This window comes from Nothobranchius furzeri, chromosome 18 (assembly GCF_043380555.1).
Source record: "Nothobranchius furzeri strain GRZ-AD chromosome 18, NfurGRZ-RIMD1, whole genome shotgun sequence".
Taxonomy (NCBI): Eukaryota; Metazoa; Chordata; class Actinopteri; order Cyprinodontiformes; family Nothobranchiidae; genus Nothobranchius; species Nothobranchius furzeri.
In genome coordinates this window covers 28225625-28249444 of record NC_091758.1, presented here as the reverse complement: position 1 = coordinate 28249444, position 23820 = coordinate 28225625, and the positions used below count along the sequence as shown (strand labels likewise).

General features: G+C 43.0%; 3 protein-coding genes across 4 annotated transcripts in view; 2 read left to right on the top strand and 1 right to left on the bottom strand.

Moving 5' to 3' along the window:
• Positions 1-1592: 1592 nt before the first annotated feature.
• On the top strand, positions 1593-10036 carry grhl3 (grainyhead-like transcription factor 3). Its single transcript, XM_015969887.3, has 15 exons — positions 1593-1702; positions 3044-3218; positions 3309-3361; positions 3989-4247; positions 4328-4567; positions 5101-5212; positions 5333-5427; positions 6335-6493; positions 6595-6670; positions 6756-6880; positions 7695-7720; positions 7815-7900; positions 7990-8075; positions 8219-8283; positions 9233-10036. Exons 1-15 carry the CDS (start codon positions 1686-1688, stop codon positions 9348-9350), a joined length of 1692 nt encoding a protein of 563 aa, XP_015825373.1. The 5' UTR covers positions 1593-1685; the 3' UTR covers positions 9351-10036.
• A 3016-nt stretch (positions 10037-13052) lies between these two features.
• Positions 13053-14119, top strand: cldn23l (claudin 23-like). Its single transcript, XM_015969886.3, has one exon. It carries the CDS (start codon positions 13180-13182, stop codon positions 13930-13932), a length of 753 nt encoding a protein of 250 aa, XP_015825372.3. The 5' UTR covers positions 13053-13179; the 3' UTR covers positions 13933-14119.
• A 637-nt stretch (positions 14120-14756) lies between these two features.
• Positions 14757-23820, bottom strand: part of cnksr1 (connector enhancer of kinase suppressor of Ras 1) — a 36164-nt gene continuing 27100 nt past the window's right edge. For both annotated transcript variants that reach the window (XM_015969879.3, XM_015969881.3), the window contains 11 exons: positions 22907-23052; positions 18658-18800; positions 18538-18571; positions 18070-18233; positions 17888-17961; positions 16948-17019; positions 16593-16663; positions 16307-16368; positions 16106-16175; positions 15794-15975; positions 14757-15542 (listed from right to left, as the gene is read on the bottom strand). In XM_015969879.3, coding sequence (XP_015825365.3) covers positions 15108-15542; positions 15794-15975; positions 16106-16175; positions 16307-16368; positions 16593-16663; positions 16948-17019; positions 17888-17961; positions 18070-18233; positions 18538-18571; positions 18658-18800; positions 22907-23052 — 1453 coding nt within the window. In that variant the 3' untranslated portion in view covers positions 14757-15107. The remainder of the gene's footprint in view (positions 15543-15793; positions 15976-16105; positions 16176-16306; positions 16369-16592; positions 16664-16947; positions 17020-17887; positions 17962-18069; positions 18234-18537; positions 18572-18657; positions 18801-22906; positions 23053-23820) is intronic.

The following is a 23820-nucleotide window of genomic DNA, read 5'->3' as shown; positions in this document are numbered from 1 at the left end:
GAACCAGAGATAAATATTTTGACCCTTTTTGTTTTTATTGCATTGAAATTGATAGATGGAGGAAAGAAAAGAGGGAAAACTGATGCAGAGATTATTTGGCTTGTTTAGTGAGTAAAATTGAGGATTAGCGCCTGTTTTAATGTCAGCCTCAAATCAGAATCCATGAAATTCTAGTTCATGGAATAAAAAGTTATGAATATTTTAAAGTTTATTTATCATTTCATATAATCTTTTTATTCTCAGGAAGTGAGAAGACCATAAAAGGAGCATATTTCCTTTTCTTTCTCTTTCTATTCCAAATGCCCTCTGGGGCTCCGTGTGTAACTCTCTGCTGGTGGCATGGCAATGTGCAAACAACACACACACACGCGCGCGCGCACACACACACACACACGCACACACTCGCAGCAAATCACTGGGTGTAACTAAGGCATCTTGTGAACAGATGAAAACCTACATTTAATTGTGCAGTAAGTGTGGAAGTGCAGGCCAGACATGTAAATCTTGGGTTAGGGTTTGGGTTGTGTTCATTATGAAAGCAAACGTTTCACCTTGACGTGACTGATCTGCACGACCTGCTTGATCTCATGTCACATGAATAATTCCATAAAACGTAAATCTTAAACATCGCCCGTGCATAACCAGAGGGTCTGAATCAGAATCTTCTGCAGATGAAATCATAAAATGTAGCTGGAAGCCTCTGGTTTCTAATCCACAGCTACTTTTGCTTCAGTCAATCAGTTTTGTTCCATACCACCACCACCACCATCAGCAGCATGCCACGCTGCAGTTTCTTAGCAATATGCATGGATTTATTATTATTATTTTATTTAAATTAAAATTAATTCAGCAGCAAACATTTGCAAAATGCACTTTAACATCGAAACATCTTAACTTAAATGTGCATCATTTACAAATAAAATCTATTTTCTGTTTGTTTTTGGTTCTTTTGCACATTTTGAGGTCATTTTTTATTTATTCAAAGAAATGATGCAAGTTTTAGTAATCAAGTAAGAAATTAGTATTTTAATGGAATTTTTAAGTTTATTTATTTGTCCTAAACTAAAGGAGCAGTTTACGTGAAAAAAATACATTTTTAGAAAATAATAGCACAAAAATCACATTTTGTTTGAAAACTATCTGTAATAAAAATATTTTTTATGTTTCTCCTTGAAAATTCAACCTTAGTATGGTTTAAAATCACCTCCTTTAACCTATTTTCTTTAGTTTTTTTATATCTGATTTGAACTCAGTGAAGTGAAGAAACCAAAACTGCATCTGACATGAAGAGCTGAGAGTGAAAACCGATTAACATGTTAAAGCCGAGTTCCTCTCCTTTCACAATCCTTCCACACCTGTAAGATTCCCAGTCTCCCTCCTTTTAGTCTGGAAAACAAAGATCCAAGACACTTCTGTCTTGTATTGTCATGCTAAGTGACTTCTCTTTGCACATTCTCATTTGAGAGTATGCAAATTCCTCTCACCTGTCCTATCAGACACCTGTTGCTCTCTCAGCCAACCAGAGGGCGGAGGGGAACTATGTGCTGACATGAAATAAATGGGGCCTGCTCAGAGTAAATCACTTCACTTGACTCATCCCCGCGTATGAACTCCTCTGCTTGGCTGACTCGGAGACAGGAGCGTTTAAAACCAAGCGAGACTTGAACTTAAAGGACCCTGGAGACATGACCAAGGAGACTGAGTAAGTTCTCCCACCCTCATATTTAATAAAAACTTACATTTAGATCTGTTTTTGTTCCACTTGGATGTATTTTTCTGCGTTCAGTTCAGTTTCAATGTGATACGGTAAATGGATAATATCAGATTCCTGTCTGGATGAATGGGAACACCCACCCCCCATTAACCTTTCTGCAACGGGACCCCCATGTGAAAAATCCCTGATTTTTAATACGAGGTGTTTTACAGAGAAAAGTGATACGGACCGTTGTGTGAAGCACACACATTTGGATCTGTGGTTATGGTGGGTCTGTTTCGGCTTGTGTTGTCACTAACCTAGAGGCCACGGAGCACAAAGGGATCCTGGGAAATGAGAGTCTCCTCAGGAGGTGTCAGACACAGAGAGCTGTGACAGCATGTGCTGCATTGAGTTACACCACGGCGAAACTTTAGAAAAGATCCCACCTCATCTCGGTGGAAAATCAAGAGGAGAAAATCAGCAGGATTGCTTTTAATTTTGATGTATTACAGCTTTTTTGGCATCTGCAGATCGTGGGAAACAGGTGCACCTGTGAGCAGGTGTACCAGCTTTAGTCAGGGGTTTTAAACATTTCCTTCTGGCCCAAAACAATGAAAATCAGCTGTTTTCCAGCTTTAAAAGCAATCTCTGAGTTTGAGCACTCTGCCCACTTCTGCCCGTGTTGTGTCTGTGCACAGCTTTGGTCTCCCCTTCTGTCAGCACATTTTATTAACTGTTTATTCAGGCTGTTTGTTCATTAGCTCCTTCAGACTAACACTGAAAGGGGGCTTAACATGATGTTTACAGTCCAATGTCACTGCGAGTCTCTCCAAACAAACCGTATCCTCACAACCCCCCCCCCCCCCCCCCCTCATTATTTCACAAATTAAACGAGAACTTTCCTCAGATTAGGCTTTCTGCTTATGAGATAGAGAAAAGGTCCTGTCGTGTTAAATCTGTGCAATTTGGGACGATAATGCTTAAAACCTCAAGTGTGTGTGTGCATGTTTGTATACTTTAAAACGTTTTGGAGGCTGCATCTCCTGAGGCATCTTACTCAGCTCTGTGGTTTTGCAATCGAAACCTTTCATGCTAAGGGGCGAGTATGTACACCTGCTCCGAGGATCTAGAATCACTGCAGCTTTCTCCGCTCTGCTCTGCCACAGCTGCACCTGACTCAATCTGAGTCCAAACGTCTAAGTGTCTTTGAGTGACCTAAAAAGCGCTACACAAGTTTGATGTATTATTGTTATTATTATTATTAAACACCGGCTTCCTCAGCATCATCCCTTTTGAGTTTTCAAGTCAGGTTCTTGTCTAATAAATGCAATGTTGCTCCTCTTGCAGGACCCTGGGACTGGTCTTTCAGAACGAGAACTTCAGCTTCAACCCCTACGGCAACTACTTTATGGAATCCTGGTCCTACCTGGACAACTCTGTCCTTGAGCAGAACCCCCCCAAACCCAGACTCCACCCAGGAGACAACCTCGCAGCTTTAACAATGCTCCAAGAGCACTGCAGGGTAAATAATGCCCACTTGTTCAACTTTAACCAAACTTTATTTCCTGAGAGAATTTTTATTTATTTGTGGATTATTTTTCTGCATTTTCAGAACCAGAAGGAGCAGAAAACAATCACGTTCAACTGTAACGCCAAACCAGAGAGGTGAGTGTTTAAATGTTCGGATCTGGTAAACAGGACTCCTGATGAAAATAAAATAAGATTAGAAAGCACTTTTAATGAAAAATGTGAAAAAAACACACATTTTTACTCTTAATACTGTTTTTTTTCTCAATTAATAGTATTTAAAAGCAACAGCAATATTAATAAAAAAGAAAAATGCCGTGGTTTAAGAATGTCATGAACTCATAAGCAGGTAATCCTTCAGTCAAACAAAGTCTCCAGTGCTTCTATTCATTTCTCCATCATCACCGTCCCTCTGAGAGTTTCACAACACAAGAACAGATGATTGTTGTTTTTTTTCCCACTCTCGGTCCTCCCCACTCCTCCTTGTTAGGGTGAGAAAAGTTCATTGTTGGGGCACGGTGTTGCCCCCTTAAAACACTTTCAGCAGAGAAAGTCAAACAAAGGACAGCGAGAGAAACAAACACCCCCTTCTTAGATGCTGAAGCCCACCTTTTAGTGTGTTTGTGTGTGTGTGTGTGTGTGTGTGAGTGTGTGTGTGTGTGTGTGTGTGTGTGTGTGTGTGGAGACACAATCACAGCTCTGATTGACATTTGTAGTTTCTTCAAAGGTTACCTCCTCAAAACAGTTTTCTTTTCCACCCGGCAGGACTCTCACCAGCACCAGCGATCTGGTCTCATTGGAGACCAACGCGAACGCCATGAAGATCTACACCGACGGCATTCCCACTTCCCAGGAAGTCCTGGTGCCCAAGCCCATCACCTCCCTCCCCATTTCTGCTCCCACCACCTCAGACACGTACGCCACCCTGACCAGCGTCGTGGCCGACACGTACGACAAGCAGGAGTTCAGCCACATCTTCGATGTCCTGATGCAGGGCGGTGCGTTCACTGACTCAAACACGGATGTAAGTTTACCCCCATCACTGGAAAGTTGTGTTCCACTTCCTGCTCTTTTTCTAAGAAGTATAAATTGTGTGGATTCCAGACTCTTCCGTACAGCGACCCGTTCCCTGAAAGCAACTCCAGCCCAGTTTACTCCGGCTCCTACGCCAGCTCCCCACCAGAGAGGCTCAGGAACGAGTTCCAGTTCTCTCTGGGATCTCCAGCAGCTTCCTCTCACAAGTCCAGCGACCTGCCGATGGTGTACCTGAACAAGGGCCAGTTCTACCCCATCACTCTGCAGGGAGTGGACAGCACCGCCTGCCTCGCTGCCACCAAAGTCAAGGTGCGTCACGGAACCAAAAGGCACATCCAAAGTTTTGTTTTCTTTTGTTTGCGTGCGTTGTTGGGTAAATAATTCATCATCCATTGTTTTATTTTTACCTTCAGGCTTCTAAATCTCTTTTTCTTGAAGCAAACACATTTTTTGCGTGTCACCCAGTCAGCCTTTCCCAAATTAGTGTCCCTCCCTTAAAGCCAGCTCCTTCAGTGACTAATACCTTGCTGACACACAGCGCTCAGGGCTAGTGCGGTGGAAATGACTGCGTCCTGCCTTGTGCAATTTATTCCTAAAGCAGTTAGAACGAGGCCCCGAGAGTAGAACAGCTCAGCTTAGCTGTGTTTGTCTGGGTGTTAAAAAAAGAAAAGAGGAGAGGACAAGGAGTGGTGCTCCTTACAGCTCGCTTCTTTGTCAGTCGAGAAAAGAAGGATTTGCATCAACAGATGAAATATGTGGGACTTTAAATAAGAGCTGATCGTTTGGAAATGTCAGCAGGTGTCACACCAGCGAACCTAAAATCCGTTTGTTTCCCACTTTAGACGGTGATCATGGCTGTGTTTGAGAATGACAAGAGCCCAGAAATGCAGCTTCGCTTCTGGAATCACTGGCACGCACGCCAGCCAACCGTCAAACAGAGGGTCATCGACATCGGTACGTTCCTTGCTTGCTCAAGTAAAAGCACTCGCCACTGCTAAATATACTCCAGCCTTACACGTTTAAAGAGTTTCCCGGAGTTTCGTGCTGAAATTTTCCTCTCCTGTGTCTTTACAGCCGACTACAAGGAAGTGTTCAGCGGCATCAGCAATGTGGAAGAAGTGGCCTTCAACGCTCTCTCGTTCGTGTGGAACCCCCTCGAAGAAGCCAAGGTAAAGTTCTGCAAATGCACCGATCTCAAAAGATTTCATTCCGTGAGGTGGATTTGCTAAAGTAAAAAAGAAACAGAACAGGTGACATTTTTATGAGGGAAATGAGGGAATGAGACAAGGAGTGGCTGAAGAGGGAGGAGGAGGAATGCAAGAAATGTGTTTGTCCCTAAGGCTCTTGTCACCAAACAAGGCGGAAGCTGCTTTTCTGAAACTGCTCTGTGGCCTGAAGGTGCTCAGGTGAGGCCATCAAATATGCTAAAACTGGAGACAAGTGTTGGGGCTGATGGAGTGTTATGAACAGGGAAAGCAGCAGTCGTTCCAGTTTCTTTTATCCACCTCAGATTTGGAAATATTCCATTCCTGAGTGAAATTTGGTATCTTACCCAGTGTTAGATAAGTGGGTGAAAAGATTTTTCAACAAACTCTTAATCTGGAAGTATTTTGTTAGCTTTAGCTTAGCATAAACAATGTAAGCGAATGGTATCAGCTAGCATTTTGAGTGGAAAAAGTCATGGAAATAAAAAGTAACTCGAAGGAAGCAGGAGCCGCTTTAGACTTAGGACTACATTTCGACAACGCACTGCTGTAAGTTTCAGGTGCAAGGATATGACACAGCGGCCCCCAGAGACACCTTCTTCTTCTGTCGTGTACTCGGCCATCGTTAGTGCAACTATGCTGTCCCTTAAAAAACTGTAGCAGGTTGGAGCCTAGTAGCCCCACATTTGTGTTTAAGGAAGTAGGTGTCTTTTTTGTATGTGAATGATTGAAACGCTAGCTGTTACCGTTTACTTACATTGACTATGCTAAGCTAAAGCTAACAGGTGAAATGTCCTTTTAAAAGCATTCCAATCTCTATTACTTTTTACCTAAATGTTTAAAGCGGAAGCCTTGCTTTCTTGTTTTTCAGGTTTATATTGGGATAAACTCCCTGAGCACAGACTTCTCCGCTCAGAAAGGGGTGAAAGGTCTTCCTCTCAACCTGCAGATTGACACTTATGACTTCAGCTCGGGGAACAACCAGCTCCTGCACAGAGCTGCCTGCCAGATCAAGATTTTCTGCGATAAGGTACGTTGCCCGTTAATTCATTCAGTTTCTTGTGCAAGCAGCAAAAACTGGTATTTGTGGACGGCTGCCATTTTCGTAATCACGGATTTGTGTGTCTTCAGGGTGCAGAGAGGAAGATGCGAGACGAGGAGAGGAAGAGGTCCAAGAGGAGGGTGAAGAACAGTAATGATGCAAACAGTGAGTAATGCTATTTTTTTTCCTTTTGTAGAATTACACTACCCAAGGAAGTTGAATCTAATATGCTTTCCTGCTTTTCTTCCAGCTAACAAATCGATAATGAGCGGCTCCGTTGGTACCGAGTGCACCTACTTCAAGAATCTGGACGACCACATCACCCAGCCTGTTTTCTTCATCCCTGAAGCACATTACTCCACCTTACAGCGAATGGTAGGTTCACTATCCCATCCTCTCCTCCAAACGTGTTCATCCCTGCATGCAGGTGAAGGAAAGACAACAGGGAAAACTGTGGGAAAGTATGCAGGGTGGGGAAGAAAAAAAAAACACTGCTTGGGAACCGGGGGGCGGTAGGTGTCAGTAACGCAGGCGAAAGTGAGGTTAAACACAGACCTAAGATCAGATAAGCTAATTGGAGTCGAAACCATGGAACAAGTTTAAGCTGCTCCAACTTCGAAGACATGAAGCAACGGGGGCTTGCACGAAAACACAGAAATAACAGCTCGGATCCACGGCACGCCGCCCCCATGCTCTCGGTGTGCTTCACTCAACAGTGTTTGAAACAGCTGCAGAGAGAGGGGCGCTGTCCGGGCAGGCCACTTTTCCCACGCTACAGAGCTCTGAGGGACGTGTGCTCAAGAGAAACACTATGACTTGACATTAAAAAGTGTGTTTAAGTGTTTATTATCTGCACCTCTTCGTCGTCTCAGTTAGAGGTCATGGGAAGTAGACGCATTCATTTTTAACCCTCCCACTGTCCTAATAGGTGTGACCCCGCGAGAAAAGTTGGCCATTCAGCAGGGTTGATGGTTCATCCCTTGGGTCCACGTGGCAGGGGTGAGATGGTGCTCTCTCCTCACCCCTGCCACGTGGACCTCAAGGGATAAACCATCAATCCTGCTCAATGGTCAACTTTCCTCGCGGGGTCACCCTTAAAGACAGTGGGAGGGCTATAGCATCGTAAACATAAAGTTGTCTTTTGTCTTATCTAACCTTTGGTTTACCTTCTTTCTTTATTTGTCTCTAGACTTCCTCACTGGATGACGCAGACAGGTAAAAACTGGAGAAAACATTATTTCAACACACATTTGAATGTTGTTTGTTTGTTTGTTTATTCTAATGTTTATGTTGCTTCTTTTGCCACCAGGAGTTCTCTGAAGAGGTTGTATCCAGACAGAGATCAGAGCAGCTCTCCTCCCAACAAACAAGCTCGCAAAGAAGACCCACAAAGAGGTAAGTGGGCGCTCTCAGGTCCTGTCAGGACAGTAGCTGCTAGGTTTGGTCTTTCTTGATGCTAAATGTGTGTTGTTGCTTTCTGTTAGTTCTCCTGTACGTGAGGGCGGCCACAGAGGAGGTGTTCGACGCACTCATGCTCAGCTCGCCAACAGTCTCAGGTCTACGGGATGCTGTAAGTGTCGTAAGATAAAAAGAACGCATTCCTGTTTGAGATGAAGACCTCACGTTCTTCATTTCCTTTTTATACTTTCCACAAACAGATCACCTTCCTTCGAGAATGAGCTCGCGCTAACTTCTGTTTCGTTTCCTTCTCAGATTTCCGAAAAGTACGGTTTGCAAAAAGACACCATTGGAAGAATCTACAAAAAGTGCAAGCGAGGGTGAGTTTCTCATTGTTTTGTCGCTGTCCTACGAGCACTGCAGCTTTACAACCGACTTGTAGTAAATTAAGAGTTTAACTGACGTAGGAATTCCTAATGTGCTCGGGGTTCAGTTTGTAGATCTAATCTCATTCCCCCTAAAGCGAACTCACGCCGACAGACCGGGCTGGTAGGTTCAGTTGGCTCTGGAATGTCAGCTCCTTCATGAAAAAAGAATGGATGAAAAGATTTCACAAGTCCTGCCAATGAGTCATCCCTGATTGTTTCCAATTATCGATGTTTTCATAACCGAACCTTGTTGGAACACAAGGAAGCAACATTCATGGTGATGCCTTCTTTTGATAAATAGCCTCAAGCTTCCAGTCACAAGCCTCAATGTTGTCCATCAAGGTTTGGTCCGTCACACATCTCTGGAAAAAAAAAAAGTTTGGATGGTTTTCTCAGAGCTGCGTATCTCTAACGACGAATCTGGGCGAAAAAAACCAACCCCAGGTGTTTCAGGTCTTCCAACAATAGAAACAAACTTTTGAGAAGCTTTTAAACTGCTGATAATCTGGACATTATGCCAGATTAAAGAGCTTTATGTAAGACCTCTATACACCTTTTCTGTGATTTAATTTGATTTTTTTCCTGTTGCACGCTGGTCGTCATCACTGTAGGGGAAGCAGCCAAGCCAACAGGTTGGGTTGCATTCCCCCTGCAGTTCCCTCCCTCCTTTATTTATTTTTTTTCTCTTTTACCTTCAATCAGCCCCGTCCCTGCAGGCAGAATGTGTGAGCCGCAGATTAGTTCAAGCATTAAAGGTTACTGTCAAAGATCAGAAGGGAGGCAGACAAGGACTCGATTTATTCCCCCGGCTCTTGTTTTCTCTAGATTAGCACAAAGTTTTAAACGTGGCTCCAGAATCATCCAAGTAACTTTATTTCTGCTGTATTTTTTCTTCTTGCAGGATATTCGTCAACATGGACGACAACATCATCGAACACTACAGTAACCAGTCGGCGTTCCTCATTGAGATGCCGGAGGTAGTCCCCGGTCAGTTCCAGGTCACTCTCGTTGAAGTATGAAGACAGACGTATTTGAAGGATGAACATGACTGGTCTGTGTAACTGTCCTGCCTCGGAACCAGCACTAATGCCGCTGCGACCATCAGATTTGCTGCAGACAAAACAGATTCTGAAAGTTTTGTAAATCTCATTTGGTCTAATTTTTTTTGATGACTTTTTAAATATTATTATTTGATTGCTGCGTCATTTGTACATATTTGTAAATAGATTTTAATATTACATTGTTTCTACCATTTTTGTGTATGAATTTCAATTTGTATTTTCAGAGCTTCGTGCAACTTTTATAGCATTTCTTTTCAGTCCCTCCTGCTGCTTTCAGTGTGCTCACCAGTTTCTTTTCAAGTGTCCTGCTGCGTTTGCTTCAGCTAAAGCGTCTTTCTGTTGGTTCCAGTTAGTTTCCAAGTTTAATCGCCCATTGTCAGGTTGAATTCAGAACGTAAAACGTCAAACATTTCCACCCATAAAACCACAAAAAGAATTAGTATTGGCCATTTTTGTTAGCCCAAATCTTCTGACATTTCCCGCCTGGATGGTGTAACCACATGGAAATTTGGTTTTTAGAAATTTTATTTCCTTTTACCTAATGCATCATTTCAAAGCATTCACATATTTCATTTTTACAAGCCTGTTTGTTACAAAATGCCCCTTTTTTTTTTTTACAAAAATAAACATTGTTGCTCATGTGATTTGTATGTTTGTCTTGATTATTAGAGAAATTAATCTGCTGCATGGTGGCGAAGTGGTTAGCATTGTTGCCTCGCAGCACAAAGTTTGCAGGTTCAAAACTTGGCTCGGCTGCGACCTTTTCAGCGTGGAGTTGCGTGTTCTGCAAAAAAGCAAAATATGTTTTCATTACGGAAATAAATTATAAACTTACCGATTTAATACTTTATTAATCCAGGTACTTTTCATGAAAAAGCGCCGAAAACCTCCACCTAAACTTCGTGTGAGGTTCAGGCCGATGGGTGTTCCACAGTTAGCTCCGGTTGGGTTGAAGCTAGGTGGCTACATCCGTTAGCTCGGCTCCCACCTCCGCGTTAGCTTTGGGTTAGCCAGGGTTAGCTTTAGGTTAGATTGTAGCTAGTTCGACCGGGTGTCGTCATTTGATCCCAGCCTTACAGCCCCACCCTCAGCTCCTCCTCTCTTCCCTTTTATGGAATTATCTGGGCTGGGCGGAACCTGTGACACGGTCAAAATGGCGGTGGTGGCAACGGCCACCTCCCATTTCAGCACAAAAACTTGTTATTGGAGCCTATGGAAACCCATTGTCCATATATTAATGTCGATGGTGTTCTCCCCATGCATGCGTGGGTTTCCTCCGGGTACTCCGGTTTCCCCCACAGATCACAACACGCCCTATAGATTATAATGTAAGTCGCTTTGGATAAAAGCGTCTGCTAAATGAATAAACATAAACATAATCTACTTGTTGAACAATCAGGATATGCAGGTTTACTGCAGATGTGCACAGCCACAAGCAACACAAGCTGGAAAATGGTGCAACAGTCGATTGCAATGAATATGCGGGTTTCAGCTCAGACTAACAATCAGATGTGTCTCTAATCTCAAGACAACTTTTATTATTTATTAAATAATAGAGACTAAATGTTGCTTTATGTGCAGTTGTCTTTGCTCTCTGCAGAGACGCTTTCATCCCATGAATTGACACCAGCAAGGAAAATCTGGAGGCTCTCTGTCCTAGATATTCTCCAGCATGTAGAAGAGAGAGGCACACACAGAGGAAGAGAGGAGCAGACAGACAGGGAAGAAGCGGGGAAATGGGAAAAGAGACACAAGGACAATAAACAGAGAGAGAGAGAGAATTAAAAATCAGAGGCAGGGGAGGAAAGTGTGCAGACAAAAGGAGGTGGATGCACCATCTGTTGCCAAAAAGGGAAACATGTTAGCGATTCAGACCAGAGCAGCGAAGCAGCCAAGAATCTGCAGTGAGATGAATAAAACGCCTCCTGAATGGTAGGTAACCCTCTTCACTGCGTCTGTGCTCATGTCTGCTTTTCCTCTAAATGTGCTGATATGTTTTCTGTGATCCGCTTCATTTTAGCTCACAGCCTGTTTTCATAGAGATGTTTCCAAATCCTTTTGTACCCCGTTTGTTCCATTTAAAGGAAAACAAACATCTGGATTCAGCAGACGCTTTCTGAAAATGCAAAATACTCAAACTTGGTGAAGCAAAAACCCGCAGGTAGGCGTGTGTCCGAGGGAGAAACGGTGACGTTTATTTACCAGAACGTTGTGAATGTAATCAGATCACATCTGATGGAGACAAAAACATCCACATCTGTCATTTCCTCCGTTTCTCATCATGACTCTGCTAAAGTAGCAAATAAGGAAATAAACGTGACACACGGCTGTTAATCTGTTTGTGAAGTAACGCAGCGGAACAACAGGAGTGGAATAAAATATAATTATAGAAATTAAAATACACATGTTGATGTGTTGTGTGAAAATTATTCAATTTAAGCCTGAAAACAAATTAAAAAGGTACAAATGCAAAGCTGTGTGTGTGTGTGTGTGTGTGTGTGTGTGTGTGTGTGTGTGTGTGTGTGTGTGGTGGGGGCACTTGACCACCTTTTTCCATAGTGTGTGTGTTTCTGTAGGTGGTCTTAAACACACACTTTACCTCAACACTAATCCTGTTAACGTCTGATGAAAGCTACTTTATTTACTCAAATGAAAAGGTAAGAAATGATCTACATTTTCTCACTTGGTAACAATTCATAAAAGGGTCAGTCTTGTTATTTTTATTGGCTCATCAATTAAATTCTGCAATACTAATGAAAGAAAACAAATTCTTCAGAACATGACGACTGCGTCTTTGGTGTGTTCTTGCTGTGCTGAAATTCTAATTACATCTTTTAGTTCTTTTTAAAACACAGAAAGGTTTTATTTACCTGCAACGTTTCATTTGTGGCTCCAAACGAAACGTTGCAGGTAAATAAAACCTTTCAGTGTTTTAAAAGAACTAAAAGATGGAATGATGACCGTGTTGCTTTTAACTCTAAAATTCAGAGAATTTGTTTGTTTTAAATTTTTATCAGACCACCAATCAGCTTCCACCTTAGCTGTTCAGGTGTTTTACCTGGGTCTGTGTGACTTCTGCTAAACGACACTTCCTCAGGTGGACATGCCCTCTTTCCTGAGGACAATTTTTCATTTGGGCAGGGACGCTGAAGATGGAGTCACTCTGCATTCAGACGCTCGCCCCACATGATTATTAAACCAAAAGGATTCCTCCAAGGTCACATCAGACCATTAGTTGTCAGACAGCACACACGCACGCACTCACACACACACACACACACACACACACACACACACACACACACACACACACACACACACACACACACGGCTGTCACATTGAGGCTGTCCAGGTTATTGTATCCTAGCAACAGAGATATTGACTCTTTTATTTTGTGTTCCCTATCCAGCGCAGGAGCAGTGAAACCATTCCCACCACCGGTTCATCCATTCCTCTACTTCACACCATCCCTCCTCACTGACAGAAGCTTCACTCACTTGTTTTTATTTTTCTTTCATCCAGACTCAGAACGCAGAATCTGCCGCTAAAGGACAAAAAAGCTTCAACACTAAGGTTTGGGAGGAGCTTTTAAAAATCTAAATGATGTTTTGGTGATTTCTCTACACTGAAGAACTTCTTTCTTTTGTTTCCAGAACAGATCCTCGCATATCTTTGGGTCTGCAGCATGCAAATCGTTGAGCAGAAGCAGCAAAAACGTTCAGGGCATTTGAATCATCTGTTGCATGCCGTGAGAGTTTAGAGAGAAAAATTAGGGCTCCAGAATAAATGATGCACACTCCAGCCTCCATGGTGATGGGGATAGTCTTTGCACCTTTGGGACTGGTTCTTGTCTTCACCGCTGCCATCACCCCTCAGTGGAGGGAGGGAAAGGCACGTCTAAACATCGGAGGATCTGGTTTTCTTCTTCGAACAGGACTAAAGGGTCAAGGGATGGGTGCCAGGTCTGGGTCAGCGGAGGCCTTGCTCCTGCTGCGCTCTGACGGGCTGTGGGAGAGCTGCCTACAGGTGGAGCAATCAGAACTGAAGCAGTGCTGGCCCGTGTCTGGTTTATACCAGAGAGACTCACGGGTCCGACTGGTGCAGGGCCTGGTGCTGAGCTCTTTGTTCCTGTGCGGCATTGGCATCCTTCTGGCATGCATCGGGGTCCGATGCTGGATGGACCTGCCTCTGAGAAGGGTCGCAGCGTCCGGCGGGCTACTTGTGGTGGTCGCCGGCCTTCTGAGCCTGGCCGGGTTGGGCGTGTACACCCACAACCTCAGAAGACTTGGGATGGATCCGAGCCGAGGGGTCAGCAACCGCTTCCCCCAACTCAACCTCAACGCCGCCGGCTCGCTCTATTTCGGATGGCTGGGCTCATGCTTACAGGTGCTGGGAGGAAGCGCGTTGCTGTTCAGCTTCAAGCGACCCAGATGTCCAGCCTGTCCATCACGCCAGGAACAATCCGTCTGCCCTGCCTGCCGCTCCTGCCCAGAAGTCACCAGCAAAACAGATGTGGATGTGTATGAAGTCAGCTGTTAGAAACGAGAATCCACTGATGAACTAATCCATACAAAGAGGCCGGGAGTCCATGAACATAAATGATTAACAGGTGTGAACATAGTGAATGCAGCATAGAAAGTGATGGACGTCCATATAAAGTGAAACATGACACGAGTATCGATTAGTGATGCCTTTTAACTTCGTACTGTTCACAGAAATTGGACCTTTTCTGTCTGAAGAATGACATTTTTGTTCGAGGACATCAGATTAGCAGCGTTTTGTTTTCAGGCTTTACATGAATGGTTTTACTTTTGCTATAAAACATCTTATTTGATGTCATATAACCATTTTCGTGTTCCTTGTTGCTGCATTGATTCTGAAATAAAAGATTTTCATTATGCATCTAATGAATGACCGTTTTCTCTTGCGGGCACAGCTGCGAGGCAGAAATCTAAACACTTTCACGACAAGCTCGTTGGCGCGAGCGCCCGTTTCGTGCACAGGTATCAGATGCGATCGTCGGTGAGTCAGTAGATGAGAGGTCATTCAGCCACAAAGACAATCAGCGAGTTACATCACAAGATCAGTGGCTGAAAGCAGCCAATCCGGTGCAGAGCTGCAGAATAAGAGCATCAAGGTGAAAAAATAAAATGCATAAAAATCAACAGAAGTAGAAGCAAACTATAGGATTAATGTTATTCTCAACATGGCAAAACACAATGTATACTTTAATTAAGCTAAATAAAATAATTTATTTTCCTTTTCCGTCCACATCGATCTTAATATTTAATAACGACCCACTTCAGCGCTCCAAGGCCAGTGAAAGACCTTTTTAGTGAGGCTAATAAAACCTTTAGGAGTGACTGTTGTGTAAAACTTTGTTCAGTGCCTTTATTAAGGTTAAAAACAAATACAGGGTTTATGAGACCTTCTATATTTACACGTCACATTTTAACACGCTCACTTTAGAAATTCTCACCAAGTCTCAATAAAAGTCATGAGAATTTCATAAATATAAGCTGAACACTTGGCAGATTTATTTTTTCCTGACTGTAAACTCTTCATGTCTCTAATGATTTTGGCTGTATCCTTTGAGAAACTGGATCAGAGTCTTGACTGAGTCAGAAGGGAGGCTCCTCCATCATGTCGTCATGGCGACAGCATCCTCTGCTTCTTCAAACTAAATTAAAAAGAGGAACTTTGAACTGCAGAAGCTAAATGAAGAAGTAATTTTCAGCCACAGCCGAATTTTCACTCAGATGTTTGTTTATGGACTCCGCCAGCGATCCCATAGAGAGTTCCAGCTCCAGGCTCGTCTCGGGACTCGGAGAGCCCGGCGGGATCTCCAGAAGCACGTCAGATGGCTCTGCGTCAACTAGCTGCTCGCCATCACTCAGGCTCAGTCTGTATGCACCTTCGCTCTCTGAGCCGGCTGTCTCCTTGGCAACAGTTTCCAAGGCAACCGCCTCAGCAGGCGTGCCTTGCACCGTTGCAGCGTCCTTCCCTTCTTTGGGAGCTTTGCATTTGGCCAGTTTTTCGATTTCCAGAACCAGCTCCTCGTTCTGCTTCTTCCACTGACGGAACTTCGCAGCTGTCAGATCTGGGTCGTCGAGGATCTTGTTGATCTGCTGCAACTCGGCTTCTTTGGCCTGCGGAGCAAAGAAACTTCAGTCTCCATGCAGCTGAGCTCAAATGAGTAACTTTCCAAATGGAAACCTAGAAATTAGAATGCAATAGTTCTCAAAACTTAATTAAATGCATCAAAACACGACCTGAACCAAGAACATGTGACAACAGACGGAGTGAGCTAATGCAAAAGGCTACATTTAGTTCACCTGAGTCAATATTTGATGACAGAGAAAGGTAACCTGAGACGTACGCTGGGTTCAGCCCCCCTCACCTTTAGAGTACTTTGCAGGGCCCGAAGCGTGAGCGCCTTCTCGTTGATGACGGGGTTCTTGTTGCGCCGAATGAAAGATTTCCTGAAGTGGTCTTGCGTGAACGGCTGATCGTGGCCTATCAGAGACACCCCTCCTTCCTTTATGTTGTTCAGCATCCGGCCCATCTCGTCTTCTGGGACAGCTTCTCATGCAGACAAGACAAAAAAAAAAAAAAAAGGGAGGGGGGGGCAAAATGACAGGAAGGAAACATTTCTGAGAAGTCTTTAAAACAAAATCACAACCAGACACAAAAGTAAGAAAGGAAGACATACCTGCTCCTTTGCTGCCCTCTGCTGTAGAACTAGATGATGACGTTCTGTTTGTTTTCCCTTTAGGTTGAGGCTAACACACACACACACACACACACACACACACACACACACACACACACACACACACACACACACACACATTAGTCCGACTAAGATGCAGCACGTTTTCTGTGTTCATAATGCTCTTTTCTTTGCCCTGACCTTGGTTCTCCTGCACGGCGCAGGCGACACTTCGCTCTCCGAGTCTGTCTCACTGTAACACTCTGTTAAAACATTAACGAAACGTTAGCTCAAACGTTTTGCAGCAAGGTAGCCATGGCAACAGCGCTAAAAAATTTTACCCCTGGTCATTGATAAACATAAAAATGAGACAAATGGTAGTAATTTATTTATCCCCATGGTGTTGACACAGAGGGTGCAGAATAGATTACAGCTGAAAAGGTGCAGAAAAATAACTGGGTGTGTTTTAAATGAACAGTTTTATCACCTTCTTCGCTGTCTGGATCTGCTTGTGATTTCTTGTGGTTTTTAATGGCTGTAATCAGAGCGTTAATCCACCTGGGGAAGGCAAATGTCACAAATCCACATTAATATATATGTAAAAAGGATTTGTTGCCAGGAGCCATGTTACTGACAGGATCTAAAATGCTGAGCAGCAGGAGGCAGCGCATGCCGGCAGCAATTAAAACATGATTTTATCTTTTATATAAGGAAGAAACAAATGAATAATGGCATTTTATAAGGATGATGCACCAAACACAATCCAGGCGGATTACGTTATCATGAGAGTCTTGTTTTGTTTCTCAGAGATGATTATTAAATGCATCCCGGCTCCAGCTTACTTGCGCAGGTCTTTGGTGTCCTCAGCAGCAAAGATGAAGTTTTGAAACTTCGGATGGCGCATTTGGAAAACGCTGGTGGAAAGAAAAGAAGGTTGGGATTACGGTGAGAAGCAGAAATCTGAAAATAAAAAACAAAACTCGCAAATGCAAACACAAGAAACACAAGTCATGTGAATGGAATTAATCATTAAATAATTGTGATTTCATGTATGTATGTGTGTGTTTGTCCGTCTGTAATGGAATGTGTGTGTTTTGTGTCCATATTTATTTATGAAAGTACCATGTAGGAACACTCCTCACCTGAGGCCCTTCCAGGCCAACAGATCCTTCAGTTGAACGGGGAACTGAAGGCAGCAGCGGTGGAGGCGCCACCTCCACCGCTGCTGCCCATCCGTCTTTGGCAGATCATGCATGTGGGCACAACCCACATGCATGAGTTTTCACCTCAACTTTAGTGGTGCTTCCTTTCCTACTGGGAGCGTGTCACAAGTACAGCGGCTGTGAATGCGTGCCACGCAGCTGGTCCCATGAGATTGTGACATCACAGGAAAGTCCAGCGTGATTTCGCCAAGAAGGAAGAGGGCAGCACGCGTCAAAATGTCTGTGGCTAATTCTCTGTTCTCTTTACCTCGACCAAGGAGGTGTCACGGGCTTCTTAGCTCAGAGCTCTTTTATTTTGAAAGTTACAGTATCAGATGCTTCACACTGCTGCTGTGTTTGATTTCCTGTCTGGCCCAATCTGAACCGCTGAGCCAAACCCACTGACTATACAGCAGCTAATAGCTGAAGCTTCACAGATGTTAGACACCGTGTGTGTGTGTGTGTGTGTGTGTGTGTGTGTGTGTGTGTGTGTGTGTGTGTGTGTGTGTGTGTGTGTGTGTGTGTTCAGGTTTTGTGCTGAAACACCAGAATAATAAGTTCATGGATAAAAATTTCTTACTATTTTCGTTTGTGTTCTCCAGCGCTCTCTAAGTTGTAGCTGGCTATATTCAGGAGCCCTTCTGCCTTCTCATCCTAAACAGGACAACAACAAGCGATTCATACACACACACACACACCGCAGTGTACTTTCAGATTCATAAACTAAGCACTAAAGTATAAATTGTCCCATGTTTTTCTCACCAGCTGCCCGTTGAACCAGTAAAGTCTCGGCCCTGAGAGGACGAACCAGAAGCGCTGCCACTTGTGGGTGATGAAGACGCCGCTCTCCTTCCTCTTCTTCCAAAGCCAGCCGTTACAGTCGGGATGAGTCAGATCTCGGCAGGACACACGGCGCCGGCTGACAGCTGGTGTCATTCATGCAAACACGCATAGAAAAGTAAAGGAAACATGAACGGATTTAACTTTTCTTAAATCATTTCTATATATTTTTATCGAGGATCATTGACCCCGTTGATCAAACGCTGCAAAAATGACAGAAACATGTTGACTTAACTTGGCCCGATGTTTTTGTTTTAGGATTTTGAAATTTCAATTTAATTTACAGGTTTCTTTTGTCATATACGACCACGTATTACTACAGCAGCTTTACCGTTTCAGTTTCATTTATCTTCAGTAAAAAAATAATTTTTAAGCAGTCAAATGTTTTACCTTTCGTGTTGCTCTTTTTGGCTTCCTTGTTTGCCTGAAAAACAAACATGTCGACAAAAATTCAGCTTTTCAAAGAGCTTTATAATTTTTTTCCAATCCCCAAAGTGTGTAAACGCTCACCATGGGCCCCACCATCTCAGGACAAGAACTGACACTATCTCGGTTTTTGCCCATTCCAAAAGGCGAAGGACTCCTGCGGGACGGCGAGCGGTCTCTCCGGATATTCGGAGACAACCTCAGACTTTCCGAATTTTCCAACTTCCCTATGAAAAAAATACAAATAAAAATACACAAACACAATCATTTATGAAATTGCATCGTATTTGTTGCCGTTCCATTTTTTTATTAAAAGTTTTAAACAACTGTTTTGTGTAAATATCTCATGTTGAAATGCAGTCATTGTGTGGCCAATCTCATGTACAATATATCTTTCTTCTTCAAGTTAATGTGTCATGTTCTGTGTCCCCTTGGTCCCCGGCCCCCTCCTGTTCTTCCTCGGGTTCTCCTCATGTGTCTTCTTGTGTTCCCCAGCTCCCTCTAGGCTTCCCTCATGTTTTCCTCCTTGTCACTCCCTTGTATTCCCATTCGTTTGCACCAGTCCTCCTCACCGCTCTAGTTATTAGTGGTTTATTTCTGCCCTTAGTTTCTTGGTCTAGTTATTTAGTGTTTTATAGGTTTTGATTATCTTCCCCTCTGCTTGGGTTTTCCCTTCCCATTTAGTTAATTGATTTCACCAGTCCTCCCTCCAGACCTCACACCTCACACCTGTCACCTGTTCCCCTGATTGCTTCCCTCTGAGTTAAAAGCCCTGTCTTGTCCCTCAGTGTTTGTTGGTTCGTTGTCGTATCTGTCTGCGGTGTTCGTGCCCCTCTCGAGTTTCCCGAGGCTGTGCTCATGTGTGAGCTTTTGTTTGTTTTTGAGTTTTCAGTTAGTTGTTGAGAGTTAATCTTATTTTTGTGCTTTGGATTTGGGCGCCTCCTCCTTAAATAAAGGAATTATTTTCTTTAAAACCTCTCCTGCCTTGAGTCGTTCTGGGGATTTCCGCATCTTGGGTCGAACCACCGTGACATAATCGGTGTGGTTTTCATGCAGGTGCGCTCAAATGTTCAAACATTGTTTTGTTTTTTTTGTCTAATGTGCATCTTACACTAATACAGAAGAGGATTATGGTCACTCAAAGAAAAAAAAAGAGAGAAAAATAATTCTGACTTTAATTATCAAGTCAGAATTCTAGGAAGAAAAGCTCAACTAATATTTTTCAGTGGTCCTTTTAGACTTCCGTACATTGAGCTGCAGGTTAAATCATCTCGTAGTTTTGCCACAGCCAGCACTGAAGTTTAACTACTTAAAGTGACGGCGTGTGTTTTTCCTGGCGATAGTGGGTAGTACATACCCAAATCATAGCAAGCAAGCATATTTTTGTGTAAAAGTAGGACCTTACCAACGGATAGCCATTAGGGTCAAAATTCCTTGGGAGCGCTACCTCCAGCAAAATGACAAACACATCAGACTCCCTGTCATGGCTGGCAGCAAGTGAGGAGGTGAATGTGTAAAACAAATGTTCATGAATGATGAAAGTTAACCATTTGTTACAAATCAGTAAATGCATTTTTTCCTCATGGGCTTCCATAGAAGGAAACATTGCATCTAATTTGGCGTCGCCCACAGACTTGGACCCGCTCACATGTATTTTAGACCAGATTTTTGTGGTTATACGTTACAAAGCTGTGAATAGTTTTCAACAACTGGGAATCATTTCATTTTCAAAAACATTTTGATGGATATTTCCAGAGTTCAACGGTGAAAACGACACAATGTCTCTTTGAGCACTTTTAAATAAGCGATAAGTTCCAGAAGGTATGAGGTTTTATTATTATAGAAATCAACGTGGTTAGGTCTGGCATGATCTGTAGAAAGGGATGTCCAAGACAGAAGAAAGAAAGTGTTAGGTTCCTAAAATAATTCATGTTTACCTAAAAACAAAAGCAGGCCATGGGTGATTAGGTTATGGTTCAGCCACAGGGTGCAAAAAGAGAAAGTATCAATGCAGAATATATTAAAGCATGCATGGACTTCCATGTGCATGGCTGGACAATCAGTTGCAGGGTGAAACAAAATAGAAAAATACAATTTTGTATATTACAGTTATGTTTAATATTATAGAGTGAAGTAAAAAAGCAGATGGTCCTGGTGGCATGCAGCTGGGGACTTTAATGATGCATGGAGACATGGCTTCATGTTTAAGGAATAAACTGAAGCAAATTGGTAATTGTTAAATTTGCTGGAACACTTTGTGATGTTAAAACAACGTAGCGCAATAAAAGGTCCCTTATCGTGTTCATTTAGAGGTTTTTTAATTTGCTTTTCTTCCTAAGATTAAAAGTATGTAGCTAAAAGAAAAAAAATCTAATTGTAAAATCTTGTAAAGAAACAACTTTCCTTTTTCTCCCACAATAACCTTAGAATAAACATTTTTCAACTTATTAATATTAATCCTTCTTTTTCTAAAAGACTTTTCCTTTTGTCCCATGATCTTACTGCACTCACGTAAAATATGAACTAGTTTTATTTTTCTAATATCCTCCTGAGTCAGTAATTATTTCACATAATGGGACATTGAGTTTTTGCAGACCCTGCTGGGTGGAGTGCTGCCGCTTTAGTGGAACACATGGTGGTATGAAATAAAGTACCTATCAAAGACACATTTAATTTCTGTGGCTATTTGTGTGTCTGTAGTGATTTTATAAAGGCTCCCAGAATTATGAAGCATCAGGTTTTATCTGCAGATTGCAGGAAATGGAACAGTTTTCTTGATGCAATAGAACAGGGATTCCCAAAGTGTGGTGCGCGCACCCCCAGGGGTGCACGAGCTGCCGCTAGGGGGTGCGCGAGGTGAAAAGTGTAATGGCTGCGGAGCTAAGAGAAGTCTGTCATATGTCACCATTAGCGTAGAAACTCATTTGTGGGTGGGCCAAAGAAAAAGTAAGTGGGCCCAATAAATGTAATTGAAAACAAGTATATTTTTGCGCGCGCGCGCGTGTCCTCCACATGTGCCCTAGCTTCATAATAACAATGCGCCGAGCTTCAGCACTCTGGCCTGCGCACGCTGATATGTTCCGTATTTGATCATTTTTAATGGTGTTGGAGGAATCTGAAGGTGGCGAGTCATTCTGGCAGATTGTAATTAACACCCTGTCTCATGCAGGTGTTCTGACATTGTAAACCTCACACACAGAACAGTGTGGATGTAACAAAATAACAAGAAATGAATCCCATTCAGGCTATTAACAGCGCGCTGAAGATCTGAAGTTCAGAGTGCGTCTGTCAGAGGTCAGACGCGTTCCAGCAGAACCACGACGGCTCACGGGTGCACAAGTGAGCACATCTGGGCTGGGCAGAAGTAATTTTACAACATTGGTTTAAATAGCGCCAATAACGAGACGTGGTGACTTGAGCGGCTGTGCCGCGCGCGCGCGCACACACAGATTCAATAAGCGCGCACGCTGCTTTAACTCCGGCGCGCCGTCAGACTGAAGGCAGAAATGAACGCTGCCTCCACCGTGATAAAAACTTTTAAGAGGTTATTTTTCATTCAAGGTCATATTAAGATATTAGCTTCTGGGATGAGTCGGGTCCGCTACAGCCAGTGACTCCTCATGAACCTGACCACAAGTCCTGTTACTGCAGCATTTGTAATTCCAATCCGCATGACAGCGGATCGCAGATTCAGCCACACCATAAAACAGCAATAAGTCGGTCTGAGGTAAAAGTGAACATCATGGCTATATCTTGTCCCCTATTGACATTTGATTACGCACAAGTAGGTGATCAGCTCAGGTTTACGCAGAGCAGAAGGAAGGAGAGCGCTCTGGCCGCACAGGTTAAACGTTCCTACTTTAAGAAAACCGTTAAATTGCATTGTTTATGTGCTACCTGGGCACTCTAAATATTTATTTAAAATGAAATCAAAGGAAATTGTAATGGTATCGAATGTTTATTAATTACTATTTAAAAAATGAAAGTGATGGGGAATTTTTTTAACCCTGTCTGTTTAGCTTGACATCTGATATATATATATATATATATATATATATATATATATATAATATATATATATTATATATATATATTTTATATATATATATTATATGTATATATATATATATATATATATATATATATATAGAGAGAGAGAGAGAGAGAGAGAGAGAGAGAGAGAGAGAGAGAGAGAGAGAGAGAGAGAGATGCCCCGATGTGGGGGCTGGGGGGGTGCGTCGACATGGTCGGGACATAGAAGGGGTGCGCGGCTAAATAAGTTTGGGAACCACTGCAATAGAAAATAACACATTTAAATAGATTTTTCTTCTACCTGAAGCTAGGAGGGGTGACAGCCTCCCCTGTTGGTTTGGATGTGAAGGTATTGTCAGACTCCCCTCCAGCTCTTGGTTAAGTTGTAGTTCTGATTCCTCCTGTCCCATAAGCTGCTGAGGGGCCTCCGGCTCATGAATGGCTCGCCTGCAGAAAAACACAAAGAAATGTCAAGATCATTTTACTGGGATTTAAAGTAAAATTCAATTATAAAATAGTAATCAGAACTTATTGCTACAATCCACCTTTTTGTGACAATCGCTAAATGATCCCAGCTAACTTTAAACACCCATTTAATTAATACATTTGCAGCGGTCTCTGGAAGGAATGAATGCCTTGCAAGTTGTACTCAGGGGAAAAAATGCCCAGAAACTCCTGGATCAGCATGGACAAGTCAGCTGCAGCAGGATTTAGACTCTTATTTCCTGAAGTTTGGACATCTCACCTTGGACTGGATAACAGCCACTAACACTGTTTGCTCTGCGACATGGATGTTTTACCTCTACAAACAACACAAGCCTGGAGGAGCTTCTGCCGTGTGGTCGAGTTGCTAATGCTAACAGTTAGCTTCTGCTAGCCGAGACGTTCAATGCTGATTCCTGAGGGCTAAAAATGCAGCATTCCCTGTTTTGAGCCAATATGTGTGGGTCCAAGCGACTCCCTTAACGTAGATCTGTCAGGCTTTACAAATCCTAGAGTTTCACCATCTATCTTCTATCTGAAGCTAAAGCAGGAGATAGGTGTAGGAGACTATGTTAATGTTCAACCTGCACGAAAAACTCAGAGTGACCAGTTATAATCAAAAATAATCATTAAAAAAATGTTTATTTCAGTGTTCCACACCTTTAAGGTTGTGCTGTTAAAGACTCCCTCAATTTGTCTGCCTGCTCTCCCTCTCCCTCACTTTTCCCTCCC

What these genes read in the sequence shown, in the direction of transcription:
- grhl3 (XM_015969887.3), top strand. An exon ending in TCAAGATTTTCTGCGATAAG is followed by an intron (nt 6,494 to 6,594) that starts GTACGTTGCCCG and finishes GTGTGTCTTCAG; the next exon opens with GGTGCAGAGAGGAAGATGCG. An exon ending in GAACAGTAATGATGCAAACA is followed by an intron (nt 6,671 to 6,755) that starts GTGAGTAATGCT and finishes CTTTTCTTCCAG; the next exon opens with CTAACAAATCGATAATGAGC.
- cldn23l (XM_015969886.3), top strand. Translation starts at nt 13,180, where the DNA reads ATGATGCACACTCCAGCCTCCATGGTGATGGGGATAGTCTTTGCACCT.